Source organism: Dromiciops gliroides, chromosome 6, assembly GCF_019393635.1.
Source record: "Dromiciops gliroides isolate mDroGli1 chromosome 6, mDroGli1.pri, whole genome shotgun sequence".
NCBI classification, from domain to species: Eukaryota; Metazoa; Chordata; class Mammalia; order Microbiotheria; family Microbiotheriidae; genus Dromiciops; species Dromiciops gliroides.
The window spans coordinates 188,316,300-188,339,232 of record NC_057866.1 but is presented as its reverse complement, the minus strand read 5'-3'; the positions used below and the strand labels follow the sequence as shown (position 1 = coordinate 188,339,232).

Here is a 22,933-nt window from a genome sequence, read left to right as displayed (position 1 = left end):
TAAGATACCTTCGGACATGAGGCTGGCCCGAGGGAGAGCGAGGACTGCGGCCTCTCTGGTTGACAGCCTGTACCATCAGCCTTCCAGTACAGCTCACTCGGCCCTGTCAGAGATAGTAGGAAAATAAAAAAAAGGAGAGAGGATTCAGAATTGAGATTCAGAATTAAGCCAATTGCCTTTCTATTTCTTGCCCAGCTTCCATCATTCTTTTTTTTTTTTTTTTGGGCAGGGCAATGAGGGTTAAGTGACTTGCCCAGGGTCACACAGCTAGTAAATGTCAAGTGTCTGAGCCTGGATTTGAACTTAGGTCCTCCTGAATGCAGGGTCGTGCTTTATCCACTATGCCACCTAGCTGCCCCCTTAGTTTTCATCATTTTTGGTCTCAACAAGACATTTTATAGTAGATCAGCCTGTAGAATTAGCAACAACTCACCTTTTCCAGGAAAACATTTTCCCCAGAGATAAGGAAGCTTTTGGAGGCCAGTGACGTGGGAAAAGTGCCCCCCCCCACACCCTATTCCTGAGGGTTTGATAACATTGGCTGCTGGTTCAGCATTTTCAGAGCAAGAAAAAACACTGTGTGCTTCCTGAGGCTCTTCTTTTTGTGTCCTGGTTCAGCATCTGGCATCTACTTTTACTGTCCGCTTGAACTGTCTGTAAACATCAGGATAGCTTTCGATAGTTTAGCAAACCAATTATAATTATTGTTGCTCGGACTGTTGCTCATCACTACCTAAGCCAACTAATGACACCAGTGGAAAAAAGGATGGAAGAGGGGGGTGAGAGAGAGAGAGAGAGAGAGAATATCCCCCCTTACATTTTTATGGGCCCCATGGTGATTTCTGAGGCCGTTGTATGAAATGTTTGGATATGATCTTGTATTGATGTCATATCCATGGCTTGCTGTAGAGATTCTAAAATGAAAACGGGAACATTCTAATCCCTCTCCTACTCTTCCCAGGAGCACATTTCTCCAATTTGAAAGTAATTTTCAAATTGCATGACCAATGGTATCACTTCCAAAACTATTAAGTGGTATTGGTATGGTGTAATTAGCATTTTGTGAGAAGTTTCTTTGGCAAATGGTGGTATATCTGGAGCATCATCCCCTTATAACAACAGAGTCTCATCCAAGAGCACAGCCTTTTAAAGGATTTCTATCACTAGGTGTTAAATCATTATAAAAATGGATCTGCTTACAGATAATAGCCAAACCACCAGGAAAATTAGTTTTCATCTGCTACATTCTTTAGGGCATTCATAAATTTGGCAGACAGCTTTAATGTAGCTACAAAAAAGGCCTAAACAATATGGATTAGAAATCCCTAGCCTGTCATCTTCACCCTTTGTTTGAATTTTCTTCCCTCATCAATTTCTTATTCAGAGTGGTTAGCCAGGTTAGCAAATATCCTCTTTCTTCCTTAACCTGAGCCCACTGCTCCTTCCCTCCATGAATATGCACAGAATTCCAGCTCCATCTGATTGTGAGTCCCTTAAAAGAAGGGATGTCTTTTACCTTTCTGATGTCAGGGAGGAATTTTATCTCTAGGTAGCTGATTCTTTGAGTGCTCAATGGGTGCAAGATGAAAAGGGGAAGTGATTAGAGGGGCAATACCAACTCTGACCAATCATATCTTTGAGGGATCTCTACATCTGAACTTCCTTTAAGGAAACCGCTATAAAAGTAAAGGCATTTTAAAATAACCTCCTGTCCCTTATGCGACACTGAGAAAAGCATAGCATCTAGAACAATGGAGGGCTAGTCCTGCCATATTGCCACATGACATCTGGAGGTGGATGGTGAATTTTGCGTACCACAGTCTAGCAAAAATATTGGCAAACTGGATTCCATCCAAAAGAGAAAAGCCATGATAGAGAGAAGAACCAATGAAAGATGGTTTATGAAATTAGCGATGTTTAGCCTGGAGGGGAAAAAAAGACTTAAGGGAAACATGGTTGTTGACTTTGAAAATCTATAAAAGAGAATAGATTTATTTTATGTTGCTCCAGGGGGCAGAACTAGGACTAACACAGAAAAATCATAGGGAGGAAGATTTCAGATCAAAATAACTTTCTTCAAGCTGTGATATATGATGGTGATGAAATATTATTGTGCTATATGAAATGACAAGCAGGATGACTTCAGAAAGACCTGGAAAGACTTGTACGAACTGATGTATAGTGAAGAGAACAGAACCAAGAGAACATTGCTCGTAGAGACAGCAATGTTGTTTGATGAAGAACTGTGAATGACTTAACTATTCTCAACAATACAATGATCTAAGACAATCCCAAAGGACTGATGATAAAATATATTATCTACCTCCAAAGGAAGAACTGATATTGATGGAATACAGACTGAAGCATACTATTTTTAACTTTCTTTCCATTTTTTCTTTTATTCATGTTTTCTTTTGCATAATTGCACATGTATAACCTGTATCTGATTGCTTACCCCCCCCCTCAGGGAGCGGGGAAGGAAGGAGGGATACAATTTGGAACTCAAAACTATAAATAAAAATGTTTATTATTTTAAAAAATAACCTTCTTAAAACCAGAGCTGTAAAGAAATATAATGGACTGCTATGTGAGGTAGTCAAGACTCATGACAACAGGTGCTCAAACCCAAACTAGATAACCCTGTCCAGGCAGGCAGATGACACTCCTGGACTGCTATGTGAGGTAGTCAAGAAGATTAGACCAGATGATCTCTAAGGTCACTTTCTACTCAGTGATTCGGGAGAACTGTACTTGCTTGCTTTTTCACCTTTTGAAAGATATGTAGTTATGTGGTACTTTTTTTTTTTTTTTGGTGAGGCAATTGGGGTTAAGTGACTTGCCCAGGGTCACACAGCTAGTAAGTGTTAAGGGTCTGAGGCTGGATTTGAACTCAGGTCCTAAATCCAGGGCCAGTGCTCTATCTACTGCGCCACCTAGCTGCCCCATTATGTGGTACTCTTAACAACACTTAGCTGTTCTTCTGCCTTGGGTTGTAAAGGCTATTTCATCTTCTGAAATTCCACCAAAATACTTTAAAACCCAGAGATAGGTAGTCATCTTGCTGTGGGATAGTCTTCCTTATCCACAACAAATGAGACTGAATACCTGGCATAAGCCAAACTTTATATGGTAAGCATCACCCCAGAATTTCCTCAGTTGTATCTGACCTGGATGGGATCTCCATCATTACATACTTGAGCCTCTACTTCAACTCTTCCAATGAGGGGGAACCCATTACCTCCCAGCACAGCCCAATCCACTTTTTTTTTTTTTGCAGGGCAATGGGAGTTAAGTGACTTGTCCAGGGTCACATAGCTAGTAAGTATCAAGTGTCTGGGGCCGGATTTGAACTCAGGTACTCCTGAATCCAGGGCTGGTGCTTTATCCACTATGCCACCTAGCTGCCCACCCCCAATCCACTTTTAAAGAGCTTGAATTATTAGGTTTTCCTGACATGAAATACATATTTTCCTCTTTTCAACCGCTACTCATTGCTCACAGATTTGCCTTCTGGGGCCAAAAAGAACAAGTCTGAACAGAGAAGTTGAGAATAGTAGAAAGAAAGCTGGATTTGAAGTCTGAGGATGTAGGTTTGTATACTGGCTATCTACTACATGCTGAGCATATGACCTTGGGCAAATCACATCGGCTTTCTGAGTTTCAATTCTCTCGTTTTTAAAATGAGGGAATTGGACTAGATAATCCCAAAGAAACTTTTGAGCTCTAAACCTACGTTCCTGTATGTCTGATGCTTCTTCCACATTGCTCTCTTCAAGTGTTTGAAGGGCTGTTATCACAATTCCTCTGAATCTTCCCTTCTCCAGGCTAAACGCCCCTGGTTCTTTCAGTTGACCTTCATTTAATATGGATTTGATGCTTTTCTTCATCATCTTGGCTCTGCTTCTCTGGATGCTCTCCAGTTCAATTTCCTTCTTAATCTTTGTTTGGCAAAGATATGGATGTATACCATGGACTGACATTAAATTTGTTGTACAATAGTGCTATTAACATAAATGTTGTTACAACTGACAAAGTATATAATATGAGGAAGACACATCTCAACTTTCTTCAACTCACTATTTTTTTTTTTGGCTATAGTAACTCAAAGACTAAGGCACATAAGGGTTACTATCAGTAGAAGAGGGTCCATATTGATGAAATCAGGTCAGCTGATGCATTTAGAACTATTTTCTCCTTGCGTGATAAAGTATGAATTTTAGAATCTTGATCATCCAGTTCTACCAAGGCTTGCTCTATCTATCTTTTTTGGAGAGAGAAGGAGAGAGTGTATTGGTTGGCTCCTAATATCTGAGGGCATAGACTATTTAATTTTTGTCTTTGCCATGCCCATCACCTCATACAACACATAGTAATTGCTTAATACATGTTTGAAAGACTGATTCTGTAGCAATCGATCAACAAACAAAATCTTATCAAGTGACTACTCTGCCCTAAGCCAACAGTGTCAAACTCGAATAGAAACAAGGCCACTAAACTGTACATAAAGATCCCTGACATATTTTGTTGAATCTTTCCCAATTGAATTTTAATCTGCTTGGGTCTTACTTGGGAGTGTTGTGGGCCACCTGAGTGTTTTGACACTTCTATCCCAGGCATTATGTATGGTAGGTGCTTTGGAAGATAAAAAAGTAGAAAACTCAAAAGATTCAAGAAAGCTACAATTTCATTGCATGGGCTATATTAAGCCTCTTAAAAAATAAGAGAATAATGCAAGAAGGTAGCAGAGAGGCATCACAGAGCAGTGTAAAGAACCTTGGAATGGGAGTCAGTAGACCTGAGTTTGAAATCCAAATGTGACATTGACTAGATGTGTTACCCTGGGCCAGAGACTTCCACCTCTCTGGGTCATGGTTTCCCCCTTCTAAAATGAAGGACTTTGATTTTAAAGATATCTAAGGTCTTTTACAACTCTTGACATTCTATGACTTCTGAGCATGAGAGAGATAAACAGGGAAAGAAATTACTGGGCTCAAAGGAGTGGCTAGAAGCACAATTGTCTCCTTACTCCAAAGAATATCACACAAGGATACTAAAAATATGTGTGGCATATTCCTCATAGACCCCCACTAACATTTAGAATGTTTCCTGTCCTAACCAAAGATACACTCAGCAGAATTCTCATAAAATCCTCATGAAAGATGAGGTATAACATTACTAATGAAAACCAGTTCCATTCGGGTTACCTTATGTTTACTTGTACCCAAAACACAGGCCGTGGGAGGCCAACTCCCCTCATGCTGGTTAATGCTTGGCATAAGCCTAATTGTTAAGCTGGTTTAGAGTCTCCTAATGAGGCTCATCTAAGCCTGGAAGTCTCCAATTGCAACAGGGAAGCTGGGTGGTCATATTCTTAGAAGACCCTTATTATACTTTAAATAGTTGATATTCTGCCAAAAGGCTACATATGTTTGCTTCAATGAGTAAACATGTAGAATCCATAATCATTTTGGAGAGAGGATGGAGAATGGGGGCCAATACATTTTGTTTTACGTGAATAGTTTTAACGGTTGTAAACAGGCAATACGGCTTCCTCATTATAGGCTTTGACATTTAGTGATTTAAAAAAAAAATCCAAACCTCTAATTTCACCAATGTGTGGGATCTCACTCCATCAATGTAAATTGGTCAGTTCAGCATTTATAATCTTAGAGATTTTCTCAAGGCATTGAGAGGTTAAGTGTGTTGCCAATGGTCACTCGGCCAATATATGTCAGAGCAAGGAATTAAACCCAGGTCTTCCTGACTCCAGGACTGGCCATACTTCTTCTCATTTCAGCGACAGAATTCTTTTGCTATGTATATGTTTTTATTGTGGTCAAAATCATGCCAGAATAAATCATACTCCAGGATTTCAAGGATGTGTGGTCCCATCCATGGAATGATCCATCCTATGATATATGCAGAAGGCATTTGATAAACACTAAGGCGTTATATAAATGCCAATCAATAATTACATATCACAGTCTCTCCATGCTTCAGCAGAGAATTTTGTGAATTTCTGTGGCCAAAAAAAAAATCATCAGCTGGTGCTTAACTTTATAGTGATGAGTACCTCTGAATTTATTGAGGCTGGTCCTTTGGTGACAGGCATCACAGTTCATTGTGGGGCTTGTACTTGAAATCTTTCCATTTGGATAGGAACTTCCAGGGCTTGTGCTGCCCTGGTAGAGCCTTCAAGGCCTCAGGGTCACTTTGTTACAGGGAAAGGCTTTTGTGGAGGGAGGAGAGATTGCAGACAAAGTAGGATGTTGGGTAATGATAGTGATAGAAAAAAAATTAAAGGGTCTCAATGAAACATTAAAAACCACACACAGAGAACAGAACAGAAAGAAGTTCAAAAGGGGACACAGGAAGGCTCAGATTAAATTTAATATATACTTAAAAAAAAAAACACCCTTGGGGGTGACTAAGTGGCGCAGTAGATAAAGCACCAGCCCTGGATTCAGGAGTTCCTGAGTTCAAATCCGGCCTCAGACACCTGAAATTTACTGGCTGTGTGACCCTGGGCAAGTCACTTAACCCCCATTGCCCCACACAAAAAAACAACAATAAAACAAACAAACAGAAAAACCCTTAAGCTGCATATGCATGCTTTTTTTTGTGGGGGGGGGGCCCTGGGCAATGAGGATTAAGTGACTTGCCCATCGTCAAGTGTCTGAGGTTGGATTTGAACTCAGGTCCTCCTGAATCCAGGGCCAGTGCTTTATCCACTGCACCACCTAGCTGCCCCACATATGCATATCTTCATAGATAATCCTTTTTTTCTCTATATTCATGACAGTTAAATTAATATTTAAAATAATTAAATTTTTTTTTTTAAGTGAGGCAATTGGGGTTAAGTGACTTGCCCAGGGTCACACAGCTAGTAAGTGTTAAGTGTCTGAGGCCGGATTTGAACTCAGGTACTCCTGACTCCAGGGCCGGTGCTCTATCCACTGCACCACCTAGCCGCCCCAAAATAATTAAATGTTTAAGAAAGGAACCCAGGGTCACCTACATACTACAATAAGACATCATTAAGAAATTTAGTCAGTTATATTCTAAGAAAAAAAAAAGATGGATTTAACTACTATACCTATGATGCCTCAAAGAGATCAAAGGAAAAGGAAAAAGACCCGTGTGTATGAGAATATTTATGGCACTTTTTTTAGTAGTAACAAAAACTAGAGACTAAGGATGTCCCTAACTGTTGGGGAATGGCTAAATTAAGTTAGTGGAATATTATTGTACTTCAAGAAATGGAAAAATGGACAATTTTAGAAGAAACTGGGAAGACCTCTATAAACTGATGCAGAATAAAGTGAACAGAACCATGAGAGCAATTTATGCCATGATGAAAACATTATAAAGAAAAACAACTTTCAAAGTTTTTAGAACTCAGATCACTACAATGACAAACCACAATTTTAGAGGTTTGATGTCTTCCTTAATTAGAAAAATTAAAAATATAGAAAGATGAGAAGTATGAACTGATACAGAGTGAAACCAGCATGATCAAAACAATTTTGCACACAATGACCACAATACTGTGAAGGAAAACAACACTGAAAGACTTTAGAACTTTTGTCAATGTTATGTCTAACAAAGACTTTAGGGGACTGATGATGAAGCAAGCCTCCTGCTTCTTGGCAGAGAAGTGGTGGACTTTAGAGGTAGAATGAGGCATACATTTGCAGTCCTGGCCAAACTGTTGTTGTGCTTGACTGTGGTTATTTGTTTTAAGAGATGGCAGTCATTTGGAAGTGACAGGATCTAAGAATAGATCTTCAATAAAATATTAAAGCAAAACAAATCTTGGGTTTAGATTCGCCTTAGTAGGAATTACCTGAAGGTAAGAAAGGGAACTAGGGGCAGCTAGGTGGCGCAGTGGATAGAACACCGGCCCTGGAGTCAGGAGTACCTGAGTTCAAATCCGGTCTCAGACACTTAACACTTACTAGCTGTGTGACCCTGGGCAAGTCACTTAACCCCAATTGCCTCACTAAAAAAAAAAAAAAAAAGAAAGGGAACTAACTTCTGTCAGATCAGTTATCCTAGACAACCTCTTAATTGGCGAAATGTATGAAGTTTTTGAATAGCAGCAGCCTCCCGATCGATCCCCAAGGCCCTTTAGTGCACCAAAGTTACAAGATAGAAGAACCTGGTCCTCATAAAAGACCCTGACTTGGCCTCCATTATAAGTAAGATTCCACTACAAAAGCCTTTATGAGGGTCTCCTAATTGGTTTGTTGAACTGAAATTTTGCTTGAGTAAGGGAAGATATGTTAGACATGCTAAAAACACATTCTTTAGCTTTAGGACCTGGAGAAGAAATACAGCTGCCCGCAGTAAGTGAAAAGAGGTAGCTGGGGTGTAGTAAAATAAAAAAAAATTTTTTTAATTAAATAAAAATACCAAATTTGGAGTTTGAAGCCCAGGGAATTTGAATCCTGGCTCTGCCAACTAACTGTGTAACCTTGGGCAAATGAATTTATGTCTCTGGGATTCAGTTCCTCATTTGTTTAAAAAAAGAAAAGAAAGGAAGTAGAACTAGTGAATCTTAAAAATTCTCTTTCAAATCTAATGATCTAGGAGTCAAAGATATATTTAACTACAAGAAGAAAAGTAATCTTTCTCCCAAGCTCATGAATCTCTGTTTTGGTAGATGATGGGAAGTTTTTTTGGTTTCCTTCTTAGCAGGGCATGGTTGAAATATTTTTGAAAAGTAGAAAGAGTCGAGGGAAGCCGAGGGCTATATACAGCTCTAACATTATTAGTAGCACCCCTCTATCTCCAGGTACACATACAGGTATTTCATTTATTTACATTCAATTGAAGGTATGAGTTCAAATGCTGCCTCCAACATTTACTACCTGTGTGACCCAGGGCAAGTTTTCCTCATTTTACAAATGAGGATAATAACAGCATTTACTTTGCTGGGCTTATTGCGAGGATCAAAAAGATGATCCATTTAAAGTTCTTTGCAAACCTTTCAATGCTTTATAAATGCTAGCTAGATTCATCCACTCCTTCTTTCTCTCTCATCCATCTATTGATACACTTATACATTTACACCTTTATCTGCTTATTCATCTTTTTGTTTGTTTATAAAATTACATGGATACTGACCAGGGACTATAAAATACAGAGTTAAAAGGGATCACAGACATCATCTTTTTAATCTCATCCATTGTGGAACCCGAATACTAGAGGGGTTTAAGTAAGTGATATACTTCAGGTCATAAAGGTCTTGACTCCAGATTTAACACCTGTTCCACTGCACTCTACATTATTGTATTCAATAATTCATCATCATAAGTCTGCTCAAAGTAGAACAAAGTACAGGTATCCTGAGCCTCTACCTAGACGTAGAAGTGGCTTTGTTACATAAAATACTGCTTTGTAGTGGCAGTCACAGTGAGAGGACTGCATGTATGATGCATTTTTGGTAATTGTTTATCCCTTCTAAAGGGGAAGCACGTGCCCCTTCATATGAGGGTGGGGCCACCCAATAAATTTTTGTTTTGAGCATGACTACATTTAGGTCAAGGTAAAGGATACAGAGAAGGGGGAGATTTAAGGGGGAGATTTCCAGAAGATGAGATTCCTCAACAGTGTTCTTTCTACTGAAAACTCCTCGTGAAGTCTGTCTCCCTGACCAGAAGATTCTTTCTTTGCCTCTACGACTAGCAGATGGTTGGCTCTGTAGTTGCCAAAGGAGGCTGTGGAAATATTGAAATCAGATGAGTGGTATGTAATATTTAGGGCTCACAATTGGTGATCAACCCTTCAGTGACTTCTCTGACCTCCTCTATAGTCCATGTTCTAGCAATAGCAACTAATTCATGATGTGAATTTTGTGCTGTGTTTAGAGCTAGGCTGTATTGAATGTATTCTTTACTTTTTTTTTTTTGCGGGGCAATGAGGGTTAAGTGACTTGCCCAGGGTCACACAGCTAGTAAGTGTCAAGTGTCTGAGACAGGATTTGAACTCAGGCCCCCCTGAATCCAGGGCCGGTGCTTTATCCATTGTGCCACCTAGCTGCCCCTAAATTCTTTAATCTTCAAAGGCTACCAAGAAGTGTTAGGAGAAATGATGCTTTTAAGCCAATCAGATTCTTAGTATCTGATATGGACATGTTTATGCACATGTATGTACACACATACACACACAAAACCACTTCAACTTAATCACTTTAGATTAAGGTCCTAACTCTCAAATGATTGCTGTTCCCTCACCACCATCTAAAAACTGATATTCAGATGCTACCAAAACATCTCTGCTTTCTTTCTCTGGTTTAGGAAAGAAAGGCAGCATTCACGTGCCAAGCTCTGCCCCCCTTGCATCAATCTTTCCCTAACACCTTAAACAAGGGACTTTATGAATTGTTAGTTTGTTAACGTGGGGTCTGAACTTATCACTGGCTCTTAAACATGTTATCAACATGGATGATTGAAAACATTCTTAAATGTCTTTTCCCAGACCACCAGAGCTATGTTTCACTCTACTTACCTGTCCTCCTCTTCCCTCCTCTTTCTTCTTGTCAACCCCCTTCCCATTCTGGAGAAACTTCTGCCTTGAATCCGCTGCCCTCCCAAATAGTGACTGCCTCTCCTTGACAGCTATTTCAGGAAAAGCTCTAGCCATGTTTTACTTCACTACTGACTCTGCCTTCTCTTCTTTGTCAGTTGTCTTGTCCCCATGAGGTTACCCTTCCTCCCTTCCCCTTCTGATTGTGGAACAGTCACCTCTCCATTGCTCCAGAATGAGGTGTGCTAATCTATTCCCTTACAATTCTGCTCACCAACTTTGTGGACCAGATGACCTTGTCCTAACCACCTTTGCGTACTGGGCTCCTTGAAGACAGGGACGATTTTTGCCTATGTATTTGTATCCCTAGCACTTAGCACAGTGACTGACATGTAGCAAGTGCTTAATTAATGCTTGTTTCATTCACTCATTCATTAAAAAAAGTATAACTCTTCAAAAATTCTATTTTTAATTCTATTTTATCAGCTGAAACAATTCTTTCTTCCCTCCTTCCTTCCTTCCTTCCTGCAATGAGGGTTAAGTGACTTGCCCAGGGTCACAAAGCTATTAAGTGTCAAGTGTGTGAGATCGGATTTGAACTCAGGTCCTCCTGAAATCCAGGTCTGATGCTTTAAGCTGAAACAATTCTCTAAATGTTTCTTCTCCCTGAGTACCTACCACAGTCGTCTGAATAGAGTAGGTGCTATGCGTTTGATTAATGAATACACAGAGGGATAAAACTTTAACTCCAAGAGTCAGATTCCAAAATTTACACTCTCTTATTTTTGTGAGAAAGCATCTAGTCCTAAAGAATTAGGGGTTACCTTTTTTCTTCCTATTTTGTACAAATTAGCCCTAATAATTATATCCTTAGTTGCTCCTACTGCCTATTAAGTTTCATTAGATGTTACTAATTTGTCCATCCTCCACCATGACTGAATAGCCCTCTCTACACGAAGGGAAGCAAGCTCTTGTCAGAAATGAGTCCGGAAGGCTCCTGATGCAAAAGCTAAACATCATCAACAAGACCACCTTTCTCTAACAAGCCCAGCTGTGTGTGACTTTTCAATTCCAAACAAACCTGTAGAGCTCAATACTGCACTCTCAGGGTCATGCTGGAATATTTAACTAGACAAGGTTTGTGCATTAAACCTCCAGCCTGCAAAAATGATCCAATCCCTTGCATCAGGCCTGTTATTTATGCAAAGTGGAGATAACATTTATATTTCATGGTTTATCAAATCCAATTTGTAGCATTTGGGTCTGTGAAAGCTTTGCCTCTTGTAAGCATGATATGCAACCGGTGGAAGTTACCAACTGCTGGAGAACATTTCCAGAATCCAGACGTGATGCTACAGGGTCACTTAGCAACGTGCAAAACACAGAGCACAACATTCGTGTTTAAATTGTGTCTTAAAGATAGGATTAGGCTCTAAAATAAACTCTCTCATAGGTTCTCATTTTGGCCTCACTTTTGGTCTTACGGTATGTGATCCCTCATTGTTTTCACTGAACTGTGGCTGCTTCGTTCTCTTGCAGCATACACCAAAGAGTGTACACGGTCGGGGCTGCATGTTTTCTCCCAGCTAGAATTTGGACAATGTTAACCAGAATCTGAAGGGCTACTTATTTCAGAAAGATGAATCCAGGTGGGAAAATGTCATTGAAAAGGGCTTCTATTTTTATGGACTATAAAACAGCCCTCATTGAACTTCAATATCTTCCTCTTAACCCTGCTCCTCACCCTGCCTCTCTGGCTGCTTGCTGTAATTATTTTCCACTGTTCAGGGAATCTCCACCGTCTGGGTTTCATTAACCAACTGACTTTTCCACTCCAGATCTCCTTTTCTTTCCCGCTGGTCATTTCACATTATGGCCGGCTGCAGTGTACCATAAAAAAGGGGGACGTCTCCCCCTGTTTTCTATTTCCAGCCTTCTTTTGTAAACAAAGCAGCAAGATAGAAAATAAAAATCGTATCGTTTCTGGGTTCTTCCTCAGCTCTTTATAAAGAACTGACTCTCTGGGAAGTAAAACTCAGCTTAGCAGAAAGCTACACTACAATGCAAACTGTCTTATGCTTTTGGAAATTGAGAGCCTGGAAAAAAAATGTTTCGGAATAGGGCCTACTTTTGATACGGCTCTTCTTAGAGTATTAATGTTATAATCTGCAAAATTAAAAGCATGGCAAATGACTTTAGACTGACAGATGTTACCGGGTTGGGATGACAAAATGCTCTGTTAGACAGCTCTGTGGAGGTATGCCTGGAGCAACAAAGGATCAAGCATGCCGGGGGATTCGGCACAAACATGGTTTGCCACCTGTCACTTCTAAATACCACTCTGGATCCTAAGGGGTGGTAAAACTCATCCCAATTTCTACGTGGTGACTCACAAAACCAACATGAGGTTTGGCATGATTCTGAGTGCTTGGCAATACCTGCTAAATGAAGACGTAAGATTTAAAAAGCAGGAAATTTTGCACTCGGGATTAAGACATCCTGGCAATGCCTTGTTGAGAAGCCTCCTGCATCTGTCCAGTCTGCAGGAGGCATTAAAAAAAATCTCCCATGGCAGTTTTAATGTGAGATAAATGTCTCTATCCAAGCAGCTGCATGTTATTCGAGGCCTTATTATCCTGTGTGAGAATGACCCAGACCTTTTGCTTTTTTACTCCCTCTATTTGGCTATTTGGGTAGGAAAGGTGACTTCCAGTGAGTTGATTGTTTAGCTACCTATATACCATTCTTCATTGGTATGGTGGCCTTGAAGGTCATTTGGAGCCACAAGTGGCTCAAGGTCAGAATGGCCTCTGGAATTCTAATGTCTTCACTAAAAAGCTTGGCCCACGCTGGGAGTACTAGAGCAAGCATTTTTTCCAAACCCTTGTTGGAGAAGTAGGATAGGAAGAGCCAGGCTCTTTGTAGCCTGGTACAAATCAATGATTCAGCCTCTTTTTTTTTGTCCCACCTCTCCTCATACACTGGGTGGGGAATAGGCGTCAGGAAAGGATTTCGTAGCGCTGGCCAGCCCCAGAGAAGGCTCCCTTAGAATTCAGCAAGGCAGAATTATGGGACCTGTGATGGAGGTCCAACCATGCATCCCCAGTGCCACGAACCACTCTCCTGTGACCTATGCTATGGTCCTGATATCTGGCCCCCTCTCCTTCTAAGGTTGTAATTGTTATGGAAGCCCCTATGACAGCTCCCTAAGTCCTTCCCTCCGTGGGCGGAAGGGAATTAGGAGAGGAAGCCATAAGTTAAGAGGACCCCACACAGGCACTCTACTGTTTGGAAATTTTTCTTCCAAGACTATCTTGACTCTGGTCAGTCTATCTAGAGACTTTCCTATTTCAACTGCAAGTGTATATAAGGTGGCCTGGGTTAGAAAAATCACAGGATCTAGAGCTAGGAAGGCTAGAGATACAGTTCACTCCTTTTGAAGATAAGGAAAGTGAATCCTTGCAAGAGGAAACAACTTACCCAACATAAAGATAATGAGCAGCAAAATCGGGATCTATTTATCTTTTTTTTTTTCCAAAACAGAACAAGATTTATTTTAACAAGAACGAACTTAAAAAACACACAAACAGGATCAGTAGGATCAAGGGAAAGGAAATAAAAATGGGGAAAGGGAAATTATAATACCTGAAAAATACCACCGCCCAGGAATCAGCTGAAAATACGCAGCAGAATGCCTGTCGCTTTCCAGCTTCCACCTAGAATCGGGATCTATTTATCTTGAGTGCTGTGTGCCTCACTTTCTTCACATGTAAAATGAGGGAAATGGATGAGGTGGCCTCTACAGTTCTTTCCAATCTAGATCTATTATCTTTCCTTTAAGCCCTGGAGTCAGGAGGACCTGAGTTCAAATCCAGCCTCAGACACTTGACACTAGCTGTGTGACCCTGGGCAAGTCACTAAACCCTCATTGTCCCTCAAAAAAAAGAAAACAGCTTATATTCTACACCCACCTCCTGACTCTTATTCCCTGGTTGTAAGACATAGGAAGCTACATCACAACATTCAGTTAGATGGGCAGCCCACAGGATTATTTACTCTTGGATAGGCCGACCCTAGGATGAAATAGAAGATTGATTTGGATTGCCATTTTGGAAATTATAGCATTTTTAATTGTTCTGAACTGTTTACCTCCTTAACACCAATATTCTTCTCCTGGTGATAGAACTTTATATGTCTTAAAATCAGAGAATACAATGATCTCAGAAGAATTAAAATTCCACATAACTCAAAGGGCAATGTAAAAAAGTGTGGGGAATCTGAGTAGACTACAACTAGATATAAACAATAATTTCCAAGATACAGTATGGAGGAAAATTATTTAGAGCATGTCTGGCCAAAAGAAGGAGGTGAGCTGGTAATACACCAGCCAAGCAACAAGTCTTTATTAAGAACCAGCTACTTAAAAAAAAAAAAAAAGGGTGGCTAGGTGGTACAGTGGATAAAGCACCGGCCCTGGATTCAGGAGTACCTGAGTTCAAATCCGACCTCAGATACTTGACACTTACTAGCTGTGTGACCCTGGGCAAGTCACTTAACCCCCATTGCCCCGCCAAAAAAAAAAAAAAAAAAAGAACCAGCTACTTGTGAGGCACTGGGATATAAAAACAAATACTCTGGCCTTCAGGAAGCTTAAATTCTCAAGAACTGGAGAAAACCCTGTAATGGTACTCCAACGTTAATAAAAAGGAGATCACAGTGGATACTCTGTAGAGGAGAAATGCAAAAACAGGCAAGAGAACCACACAGGATAGGAAGACATGGAAAGGTTGAAATGTGCATCCAGGGTTGGAGTAATAACAATAGTTAACATTTGTATAAGAGTGTTTTATGGTTTGCAAAACGCTCTACCACATTGCTGACAGCAAAACTAGCTTCTTCAATACCCATTCATTTCCATGAAAGGCAGACTGAATCACTAAGACATTCTAAACACTGCTCAGTCGCCATCAAAGTTTCTATTTCTTATAACTGCAATTCAGCTTCTGACCTGCCACTTTGTCCAAGGTCCTCCAGGTCTTACCACCTGGCTTGCCTCTATACCTTAGAGACCCTAATGTCTCTAAGGAGTATTGTCATGGATTTTCTGATGAAACTTAATCAGCTCTGGTAATTCACCCCACCACTGTACCCTTAGGAATTCCAAGCTTTTCTCTCCACTCTGAGGCTGAACTTTGTGTTCTGTGTTGTCTTCCTTAATTATAGAATGAGCTCCTAGACAGCCAGGTTTGTCTTGTGTTCTCCATTTGTATCACAAGTGCTTGGCACAGAGTAAATGTTTAATAAATGAATCAGCTAATTAATTAATTCATTTATTTAATTTAATGTATATTTAATACATTTATATTTCTGTCACCACTGACTATCTAGAATTATTCCTTCTAAAGTATATCTGATGTGATTAATGAGAAGTGATGAGTGAAACAAAGAAATGTTAATTAAGGCAAATGTTAAGGCACCTTTTCCATTAACTAAAAGGTTCTCTATTCTCTCACAAGGTAGCATTTGAAAACAAAACAAAACAAAATAAGATTTCACATGAGCCAAAGGATGACTTCACTTTTCAACCAAACAGTGTCCCTGTCAGAATGAAGACCTTGTAAAAGAATTATGGACTAGAACGCCTGATTAGCCTGGAGTCACACCTCTCTTTACCTGGGGATTTGCAGCCAGGATAGTGTAGTTTCCATCATCATCCAGGGTGGAGGCTGTGGTGTGAAGAGAGCAGGTTCCATCAGGATCTCTCTGAATGCTGTAGTGATCACTCCTTGCAGAAATTTGTTTCCCATCTTTGAACCAATATATCTGCAAAGGGAAATGATAAATGAACAACGAGGAGATGGGAGAACTTCCTTTCCAATCACTTGTTTCCTGTTTGTGATGAGTAAAGGTCATTATGTGATCTTTTGTTGTATACAACACTTCCTTCACTAACACCTTGCACTTAGATGTTTATTGTTATGGGGGGGGTGACCCTGGTTTTTCAAGGGTTTTGCCAGTAGAATAGGATACCTCTCAGGGTTTTAATGTAGGCCCAGTGATGGAATGTTGGCCTTTTGTCTGAAGAGCAGCCCAGCTCAGTTCAGAGAGGTTCATCATTAGATTATTGTGTTGTTTTTTTTTAAAGTGAGGCAATTGGGGTTAAGTGACTTGCCCAAGGTCACACAGCTAGTAAGTACCAAGTGTCTGAGGTTGGATTTGAACTTGGGTCCTCCTGACTCCAGGTCCGGTGCTCTATCCACTGTGCCACCTAGCTGCCCCGAGGTTCGTTATTAGATATGGTTGGGCAGTACTTAGTTTTTCAGGCATGGAAAATCCAGAAGACCATCTATTCAGGCATGAAAGGGAAGCAATCTGTATTAGTAGAGGGTGTACCCACACCAAATGAAATAAAAGATGCATGAAGAAATAAAGTATGTGCAAAACATAGTTGTAACCTTAGATGACTAAAATATAGTGTCAATCTGAGGGAAGACATTGAAGGAATTGAACTCTTGGAAATTATTCCTTCTTTTAAACTGGGATTCTTAATCGAAATTGTGTGCTGTCTTTTCCTGTAGCATGATCTTAAATTCTTATCTGAGCCCAAGACTCATCATTGTCTTTCACGTTAAATGCCCCACATTGATTCATCACCATTTTCATCTTCCTGGGATCTCCTTGTTTTTGGTCACTTGCCATACCCCCTCCCCCAACTAAAAAAAAAATCACCTCTCCTCCATCTTATATAGACATAAGAATATAAATATTTATTCACAAACTCTCAGTTTAGTGTTCCTCACTGACTTCTGTTTTGAGGTCCTCCTACACACTTATCTAGTTTATATTAAGCTAATAAAGGGACCACACTGTGTCTGTTTCACTTCTTCACATGTGTCACAACTTCCAAGGCATATGAGGTTTGTTTTTAACCTTTTAGAAAACCTTAAGATGTAAGTAATCATCAACAAGAAAGTCATTCAAATAGGAAAAAAAATGAAAGCCACATAAAACTATGGGTAGCTAGATGGTGCAGGAGACAGAGTGCCCAACCTGGAGTCACCTTCCTCAGTTCAAATCTGGCCTCAGACACACTTATGAGCTGTGTGGCCCCGGGGAAGTCACTTAGCCCTGTTTGACTCAGTTCCTCATCTGTCAAATGAGCTGGAGATGGAAATGGCAAACCACTCCAGTATCTTTGCTAAGAAAACCCCAAATGGGGTCACAGAGTCAGATATGACTGAAAAATGACTGAACAACAAATCTATGAATGTCATTATTTGCAATGTTAAATTTACAAAAATATCCTGTTTGCTTCTGTTTCTACTTATGTAATGTTTTTTTCAAATTCTGATGGAATTCTGATTTCTTTTACATTGTTGAAGTCAGAAATGCGTGCGTGCGTGTGTGTGTGTGTGTGTGTGTGTGTGTTTGATAGTTGGCATAGTATAGTGGGTAGAAAGCTGGCTTTGAGACTGGGAAAACCTGGGTTCAGGTTGTCTCTTACACACATTGGCTAGGTTACTCTGGACCAGTCATTTAACTTCCCAGTGGTGTCAAAATCAAATAAAAATGGATCCCTGTAGGTTGCATGATGAGCTAGAAAATCATAACTTAGGGGGCAGCTAGGTGGTGTAGTGGAAAAAGCACTGGCCCTGGATTCAGGAGGACCTGAGTTCCAATCCGGCCTCAGACACTTGACACTTCCTAGCTGTGTGACCCTTGGCAAGTCACTTAACCCTCATTGCTCCCCCTCCAAAGAAAATCACGATTTAAGTCTCTATGTTGTATTTTCATGTTAAAAATTTACCCATTACATTTTATATTATTTATTTTTATTTTTGTGCTGGGCAATGAGGGTTAAGTGACTTGCCCAGGGTCACACAGCTAGTAAGTGTCAAGTGTCTAAAGCCGATTTGAACTCAGGTTCTCCTGAATCCAGGGCTGGTGCTCTATCCACTGCGCCACCTAGCTGCCCCCTACCCATTACATTTTAATCTCATTCTGGCTTGCACTAAGGATTTTTGCCCCATCAAGTTTGACTCCTCTGATCTAGGCAATTCTCTAAAACTTTCCATCACAGAGAAGGTGCTAACCTGTATTGATAGGAGATGTTTCCTTATCTAGGAGTTCCCTATACAAAATGAAAATTGGAGGTTCAGTGTCTATAATTATACATACCTCTTCCAATGCTTCTTTTCATTTTTCTTGTCAATTCTTATGGAGAATACTCCATTATATTTGCATATCAAAATATTTGACTATTTCCTAAGGGTACGTGTGTTTTATTTACATTTTTTTTGTTATTATGGATAAAGCTTCTCTGAATACTTTTTGTAGTTTTTTTTTCCCCCATGTGATAACATTTTTAGGTATAGTCTTAGTTATAGAACCAGTGGGTCCAGGAGTATGAATAGTTTTGCCCCATCAAATATTCTCCCTCTCTCCCCTCAAGCCCTCTTGTATTAGTGGTGCACATATTCTGTAAATGCTTTTATATGTACCTGTTCCCCCTCCCCCATTAGAATGTAAACTACTTGGGGGCAGGAAATGATTTCAGAGTTGTCTTTGTATCCCCAGCACTTGGAATAGTGCTTGAAAAATAGTAGGTGCTTGCTGACTGATCTTCAGTCTCTCACTACAGACTAACTCTTCTGCTGCCAGCAAATAGTATATGAAAGGCTGCCTTTATCTTACAAAACAAAACAAGAACTGGTTGTTTTCATGTTGTCTCTACCATTAGGAGGGCAGGGTCTATCTTTTGCCTTTCTTTGTATGCCTAGCACTTTGTACAAGCTGCTTACCTACATTTACCAGCATAAGCATTTGTTTATCAACTGACAGTGTGGTACAGAAGTCATAAAAGCTAATGTGATCTCGGGTTACTAAGAAAGTCTTGGCTGCTGAGACTAAGTGCCGATATTCTCTGCTCTGCTCAGACCACAACTATGGTATTGGATTCAGTTCTGGGCACCACATTTTTTTGGAAGGCCTCTTCAGTGGAAAGCATCCTACAGGCAATCCATAAGACTCAGTTGGAGGGTGGGGTTAATGGATGTCTTTGAGTCTTTGAAGGCCTGTCATACAGGGAGAAGGATCGAGCTTTTCTCTTTGGTGTCACAGGGCAGGACTAATTTCTGGGACTTGCAAAAGGGCAAATTTAGTCTTGATGTAACGAAAAACTTCGTGACAATCAGAGCTATCCTAAAATAGGATGGACTGCCTCAGGAGGTAAGAGGTTGTTCCCCTTAATAATAATAATTAAATAATAATAATGATTATCATCACTCAAATAGTATCTATTAAGGACCTTTTGTCTGGCACTGAGCTAGACCAAAAACCTACAACAAGCAAAAACCAAACCCAATCATTGCCTGCCTTCAAGATGGTTATATTTTCTTGTAGGACACAGTATATACATTTAAGTATAAAATATATGCATATACACACATACATGTGTATATACACATATATATATGAATACAAGATAATTTGGTGGAGGTTGATGGGAAGGCACTAGGATTTGGGGGATCAGGAAAAGCCTCCTATGAAGGAAGGGACACGGTAGATAGAATGTTGGCTTTGGAGCCAGGATGTCCCAAGTTCAAACTGACTCACTCTTACTACTTACTATGTGACCCTGGCCAAATCATTTAACACCTTGGGAAGTGATCATTGTGGTGATGTAGCCTGCCAACTGTTGCTGCAGGTACCATAGCTCAGCTACTGAAGATTCAGAAAGGAAAGTTCTTGTCACAAAAGTCTTTCACGCTCTCAAATGGTTCAATATTGGAAAGTGATGTCACTGAACAGTGGAAATGACACATTGGCTTTGCTACCATACACATCCTGATCTAGCTGCACTTGCGTGTGTTTGACATGTTTGGTCTAGATGACTTCTGAGGCCCCTTCCAGCTCAGAGTCTAGGATCTTGTGATTTGCCTACAAATGTGGCCACCATAGCCTGTGAAAACTAAATGCATGAGGCTCCTTTATGGGATTTTTTTTCTTCCCTGACTGACCCACATACCTTCTGTATTCCCCAAGGCACCCCAAAGATTCCTCGAAAGAAAGTGGTTATTGCCCATCATCAGATCTAGGTCCTCTCCCATTCCCCATCACTGTAATAAGAAGACGGGGGTCTGAGAATGGGAAAAAAACCGAGTTCAATTTCACAGCGGTTCCAAAAGCTGTGAAATTCACTGGTTGTCTAACAAAAGAATTAAGACAGGGGGCAGCTAGGTGGTGGAGTGGATAGAGCACTGGCCCTGGAGTCAGGAGGACCTGAGTTCAAATCCGGCCTCAGACACTTAACACTTACTAGCTCTGCGACCCTGGGCAAGTCACTTAACCCTAATTGCCTCACTAAAAAAAACAACACAAAACAAACAAAAGAATTAAGACAAGAATTTTAGAATGTCTGGGTTGATTTCTGGCTGTTTCAGTGACAAGGAGCAGGTCCCTTGAGATGTCAGCAGGCTTATGCCACTAGGTGCTCATCATATCCCCAATGCCTCATGGTAGCATCACATCTATGATATGGTTATAAAGCTTATTTTTCAGCCTTGGTGTTAGAATTGTGGTTGTTCCTCGTTCAGACCTCTGGGGTGAGAACCTGGCAAGCCTCTACAAGTTCTTACAATAGGCCGAGAACATATTGGAATCTGCAAACTAAGGACTTAGGGGAATGGATTATATTTTTAAAAAATAAATTACAAACATAAGTTGGTGATTTTCATCTCTCTGAAGCTTTAAAAAGGATTTGAATTCTGATATTCCACAAACTTTCTGGGGTTACTTGACATTTACTTTGCTTATATTAATTATCTAATTATTTTAATATATACTTCTCAAAATGCACCTCCCTCATTTTTTTCGTGGAAGTGGGTAGAACACTGGCAAACAGTCAATAGATTGGAGAGCTTTTCTGAAATGCTTTTTTCCACTTTGTTTTTAAAAGAGGCCCCTGAGGAAAAAAGAGGGGATGGATATATTTGCAAATGAAGGTGATGTAAAAGCAAAAGATATTAATTTTTTTTAACATGTACTTTTCAGTAAATTTTTTGGTGGGAGGGATATATGAGGCAGATCCAAGCTTTCATCAGTGTAACAGACTCCTGGAGAGGGAAATTCTTCTACCAATGTAGATGGAACCATTCTACAACTTAATCTCAAAGAGTTGTCTAGAGGCATTGAGAAGCTAAGTGACTTGTCCAGAGTCACCCAATTGGTATATGTTGGGGGTGAGGAACTTGAATCCCTGAACTGTTGAAGACTCATTCTGCACCACTCCATGGTGTTTTTCATACTCTGTTTAATTGTATTAAAAAGAACATCATTGGGGGTGGCTAGGTGGTGCAGTAGATAAAGCACCGGCCCTGGATTCAGGAGGACCTGAGTTCAAATCCAGCCACAGATACTTGACACTTACTAGCTGTGTGACCCTGGGCAAGTCACTTAACCCCCATTGCCCCGCAAAAAAAAAAAAAAAAAAAAAAGGAACATCATCACTTCACCTTTGGTTAACAGTGGAAGGCAGTAGCATAGTGTTAATATTAGGATAATTGTAATTATTTGTCTTGACCTTATTTTTTAATGAATGAGAGAGAAGGGGTTAATAAATGATAACATGCACATCTGTCTTAAACAGAGGTGTGCTGGTAAATGGTTAACAACCAGCCAGGAGGGAGTGGGGGGAAGGGCCACAAAAAAAGTACATCTGAATAATGCCCTTTTAAATTTAATCTTCATCATTAACATTTTCTCCATTATTTTTTTAAGCCTTACCAACAACAAATCAAGCCTTGATTTGTTCCTTGATTTGTGGTGGGATGCCCAAGTTGTGAATGCTCACCCTGAAAATTTAACAAGAGTTTTAGGTATACTCTTAACAATTAGCTCCAAGAAACCACTGCTGATGTGTCCAAAGGGAAAGGAAGAACATTAATGTACCAATTATTATTCTCTTCTGAAAGAAGCTAATGACACTCTAAAACCTAACCTTCTACAAGTCTAGGTCATTTAAGGATAAAAGATGGAATAGAGGTTGTGTGGTTATCTCTGTTTAGGTTCCTGTAACATTGGATTCAGTTTTACTTAATTTTTTTCTGATTCCCTGAAAAGCTAGTGTTAAAGACTGGGTGTTAGAGGATTCCTTGAGTTTTGGTATATAGAGAAATGAAAGATCCTTGAGTTTTCTGAATTAAATAAATGATTTCTACACTAAATAGTAAGTATACTTGTATTTAGTATCTCCAACTAATTAAATTCTCCAGAGGCAAACTACCTATGGGGATGGTGAGTATTTGGTGATGACAGTAGAGGGCACTCTTTTATCCATTTAACATTTAAAAAATCAATTCCATAACCTAATGGAGTAAGGCAAGTGAGATCACACCAGATAGGA

General features: G+C 40.0%; 2 protein-coding genes across 4 annotated transcripts in view; one reads left to right on the top strand and one right to left on the bottom strand.

Moving 5' to 3' along the window:
• Nucleotides 1-22,933, bottom strand: part of PALLD (palladin, cytoskeletal associated protein) — a 536,515-nt gene that overhangs the window by 15,768 nt on the left and 497,814 nt on the right. For all 3 annotated transcript variants that reach the window (XM_043971007.1, XM_043971008.1, XM_043971009.1), the window contains 2 exons: nt 16,204-16,353; nt 9-103 (listed from right to left, as the gene is read on the bottom strand). In XM_043971007.1, the coding sequence (XP_043826942.1) occupies nt 9-103; nt 16,204-16,353 (245 nt within the window). The remainder of the gene's footprint in view (nt 1-8; nt 104-16,203; nt 16,354-22,933) is intronic.
• CBR4 (carbonyl reductase 4) overlaps nt 1-22,933 on the top strand; it is a 103,864-nt gene that overhangs the window by 54,287 nt on the left and 26,644 nt on the right. The window lies entirely within an intron of this gene.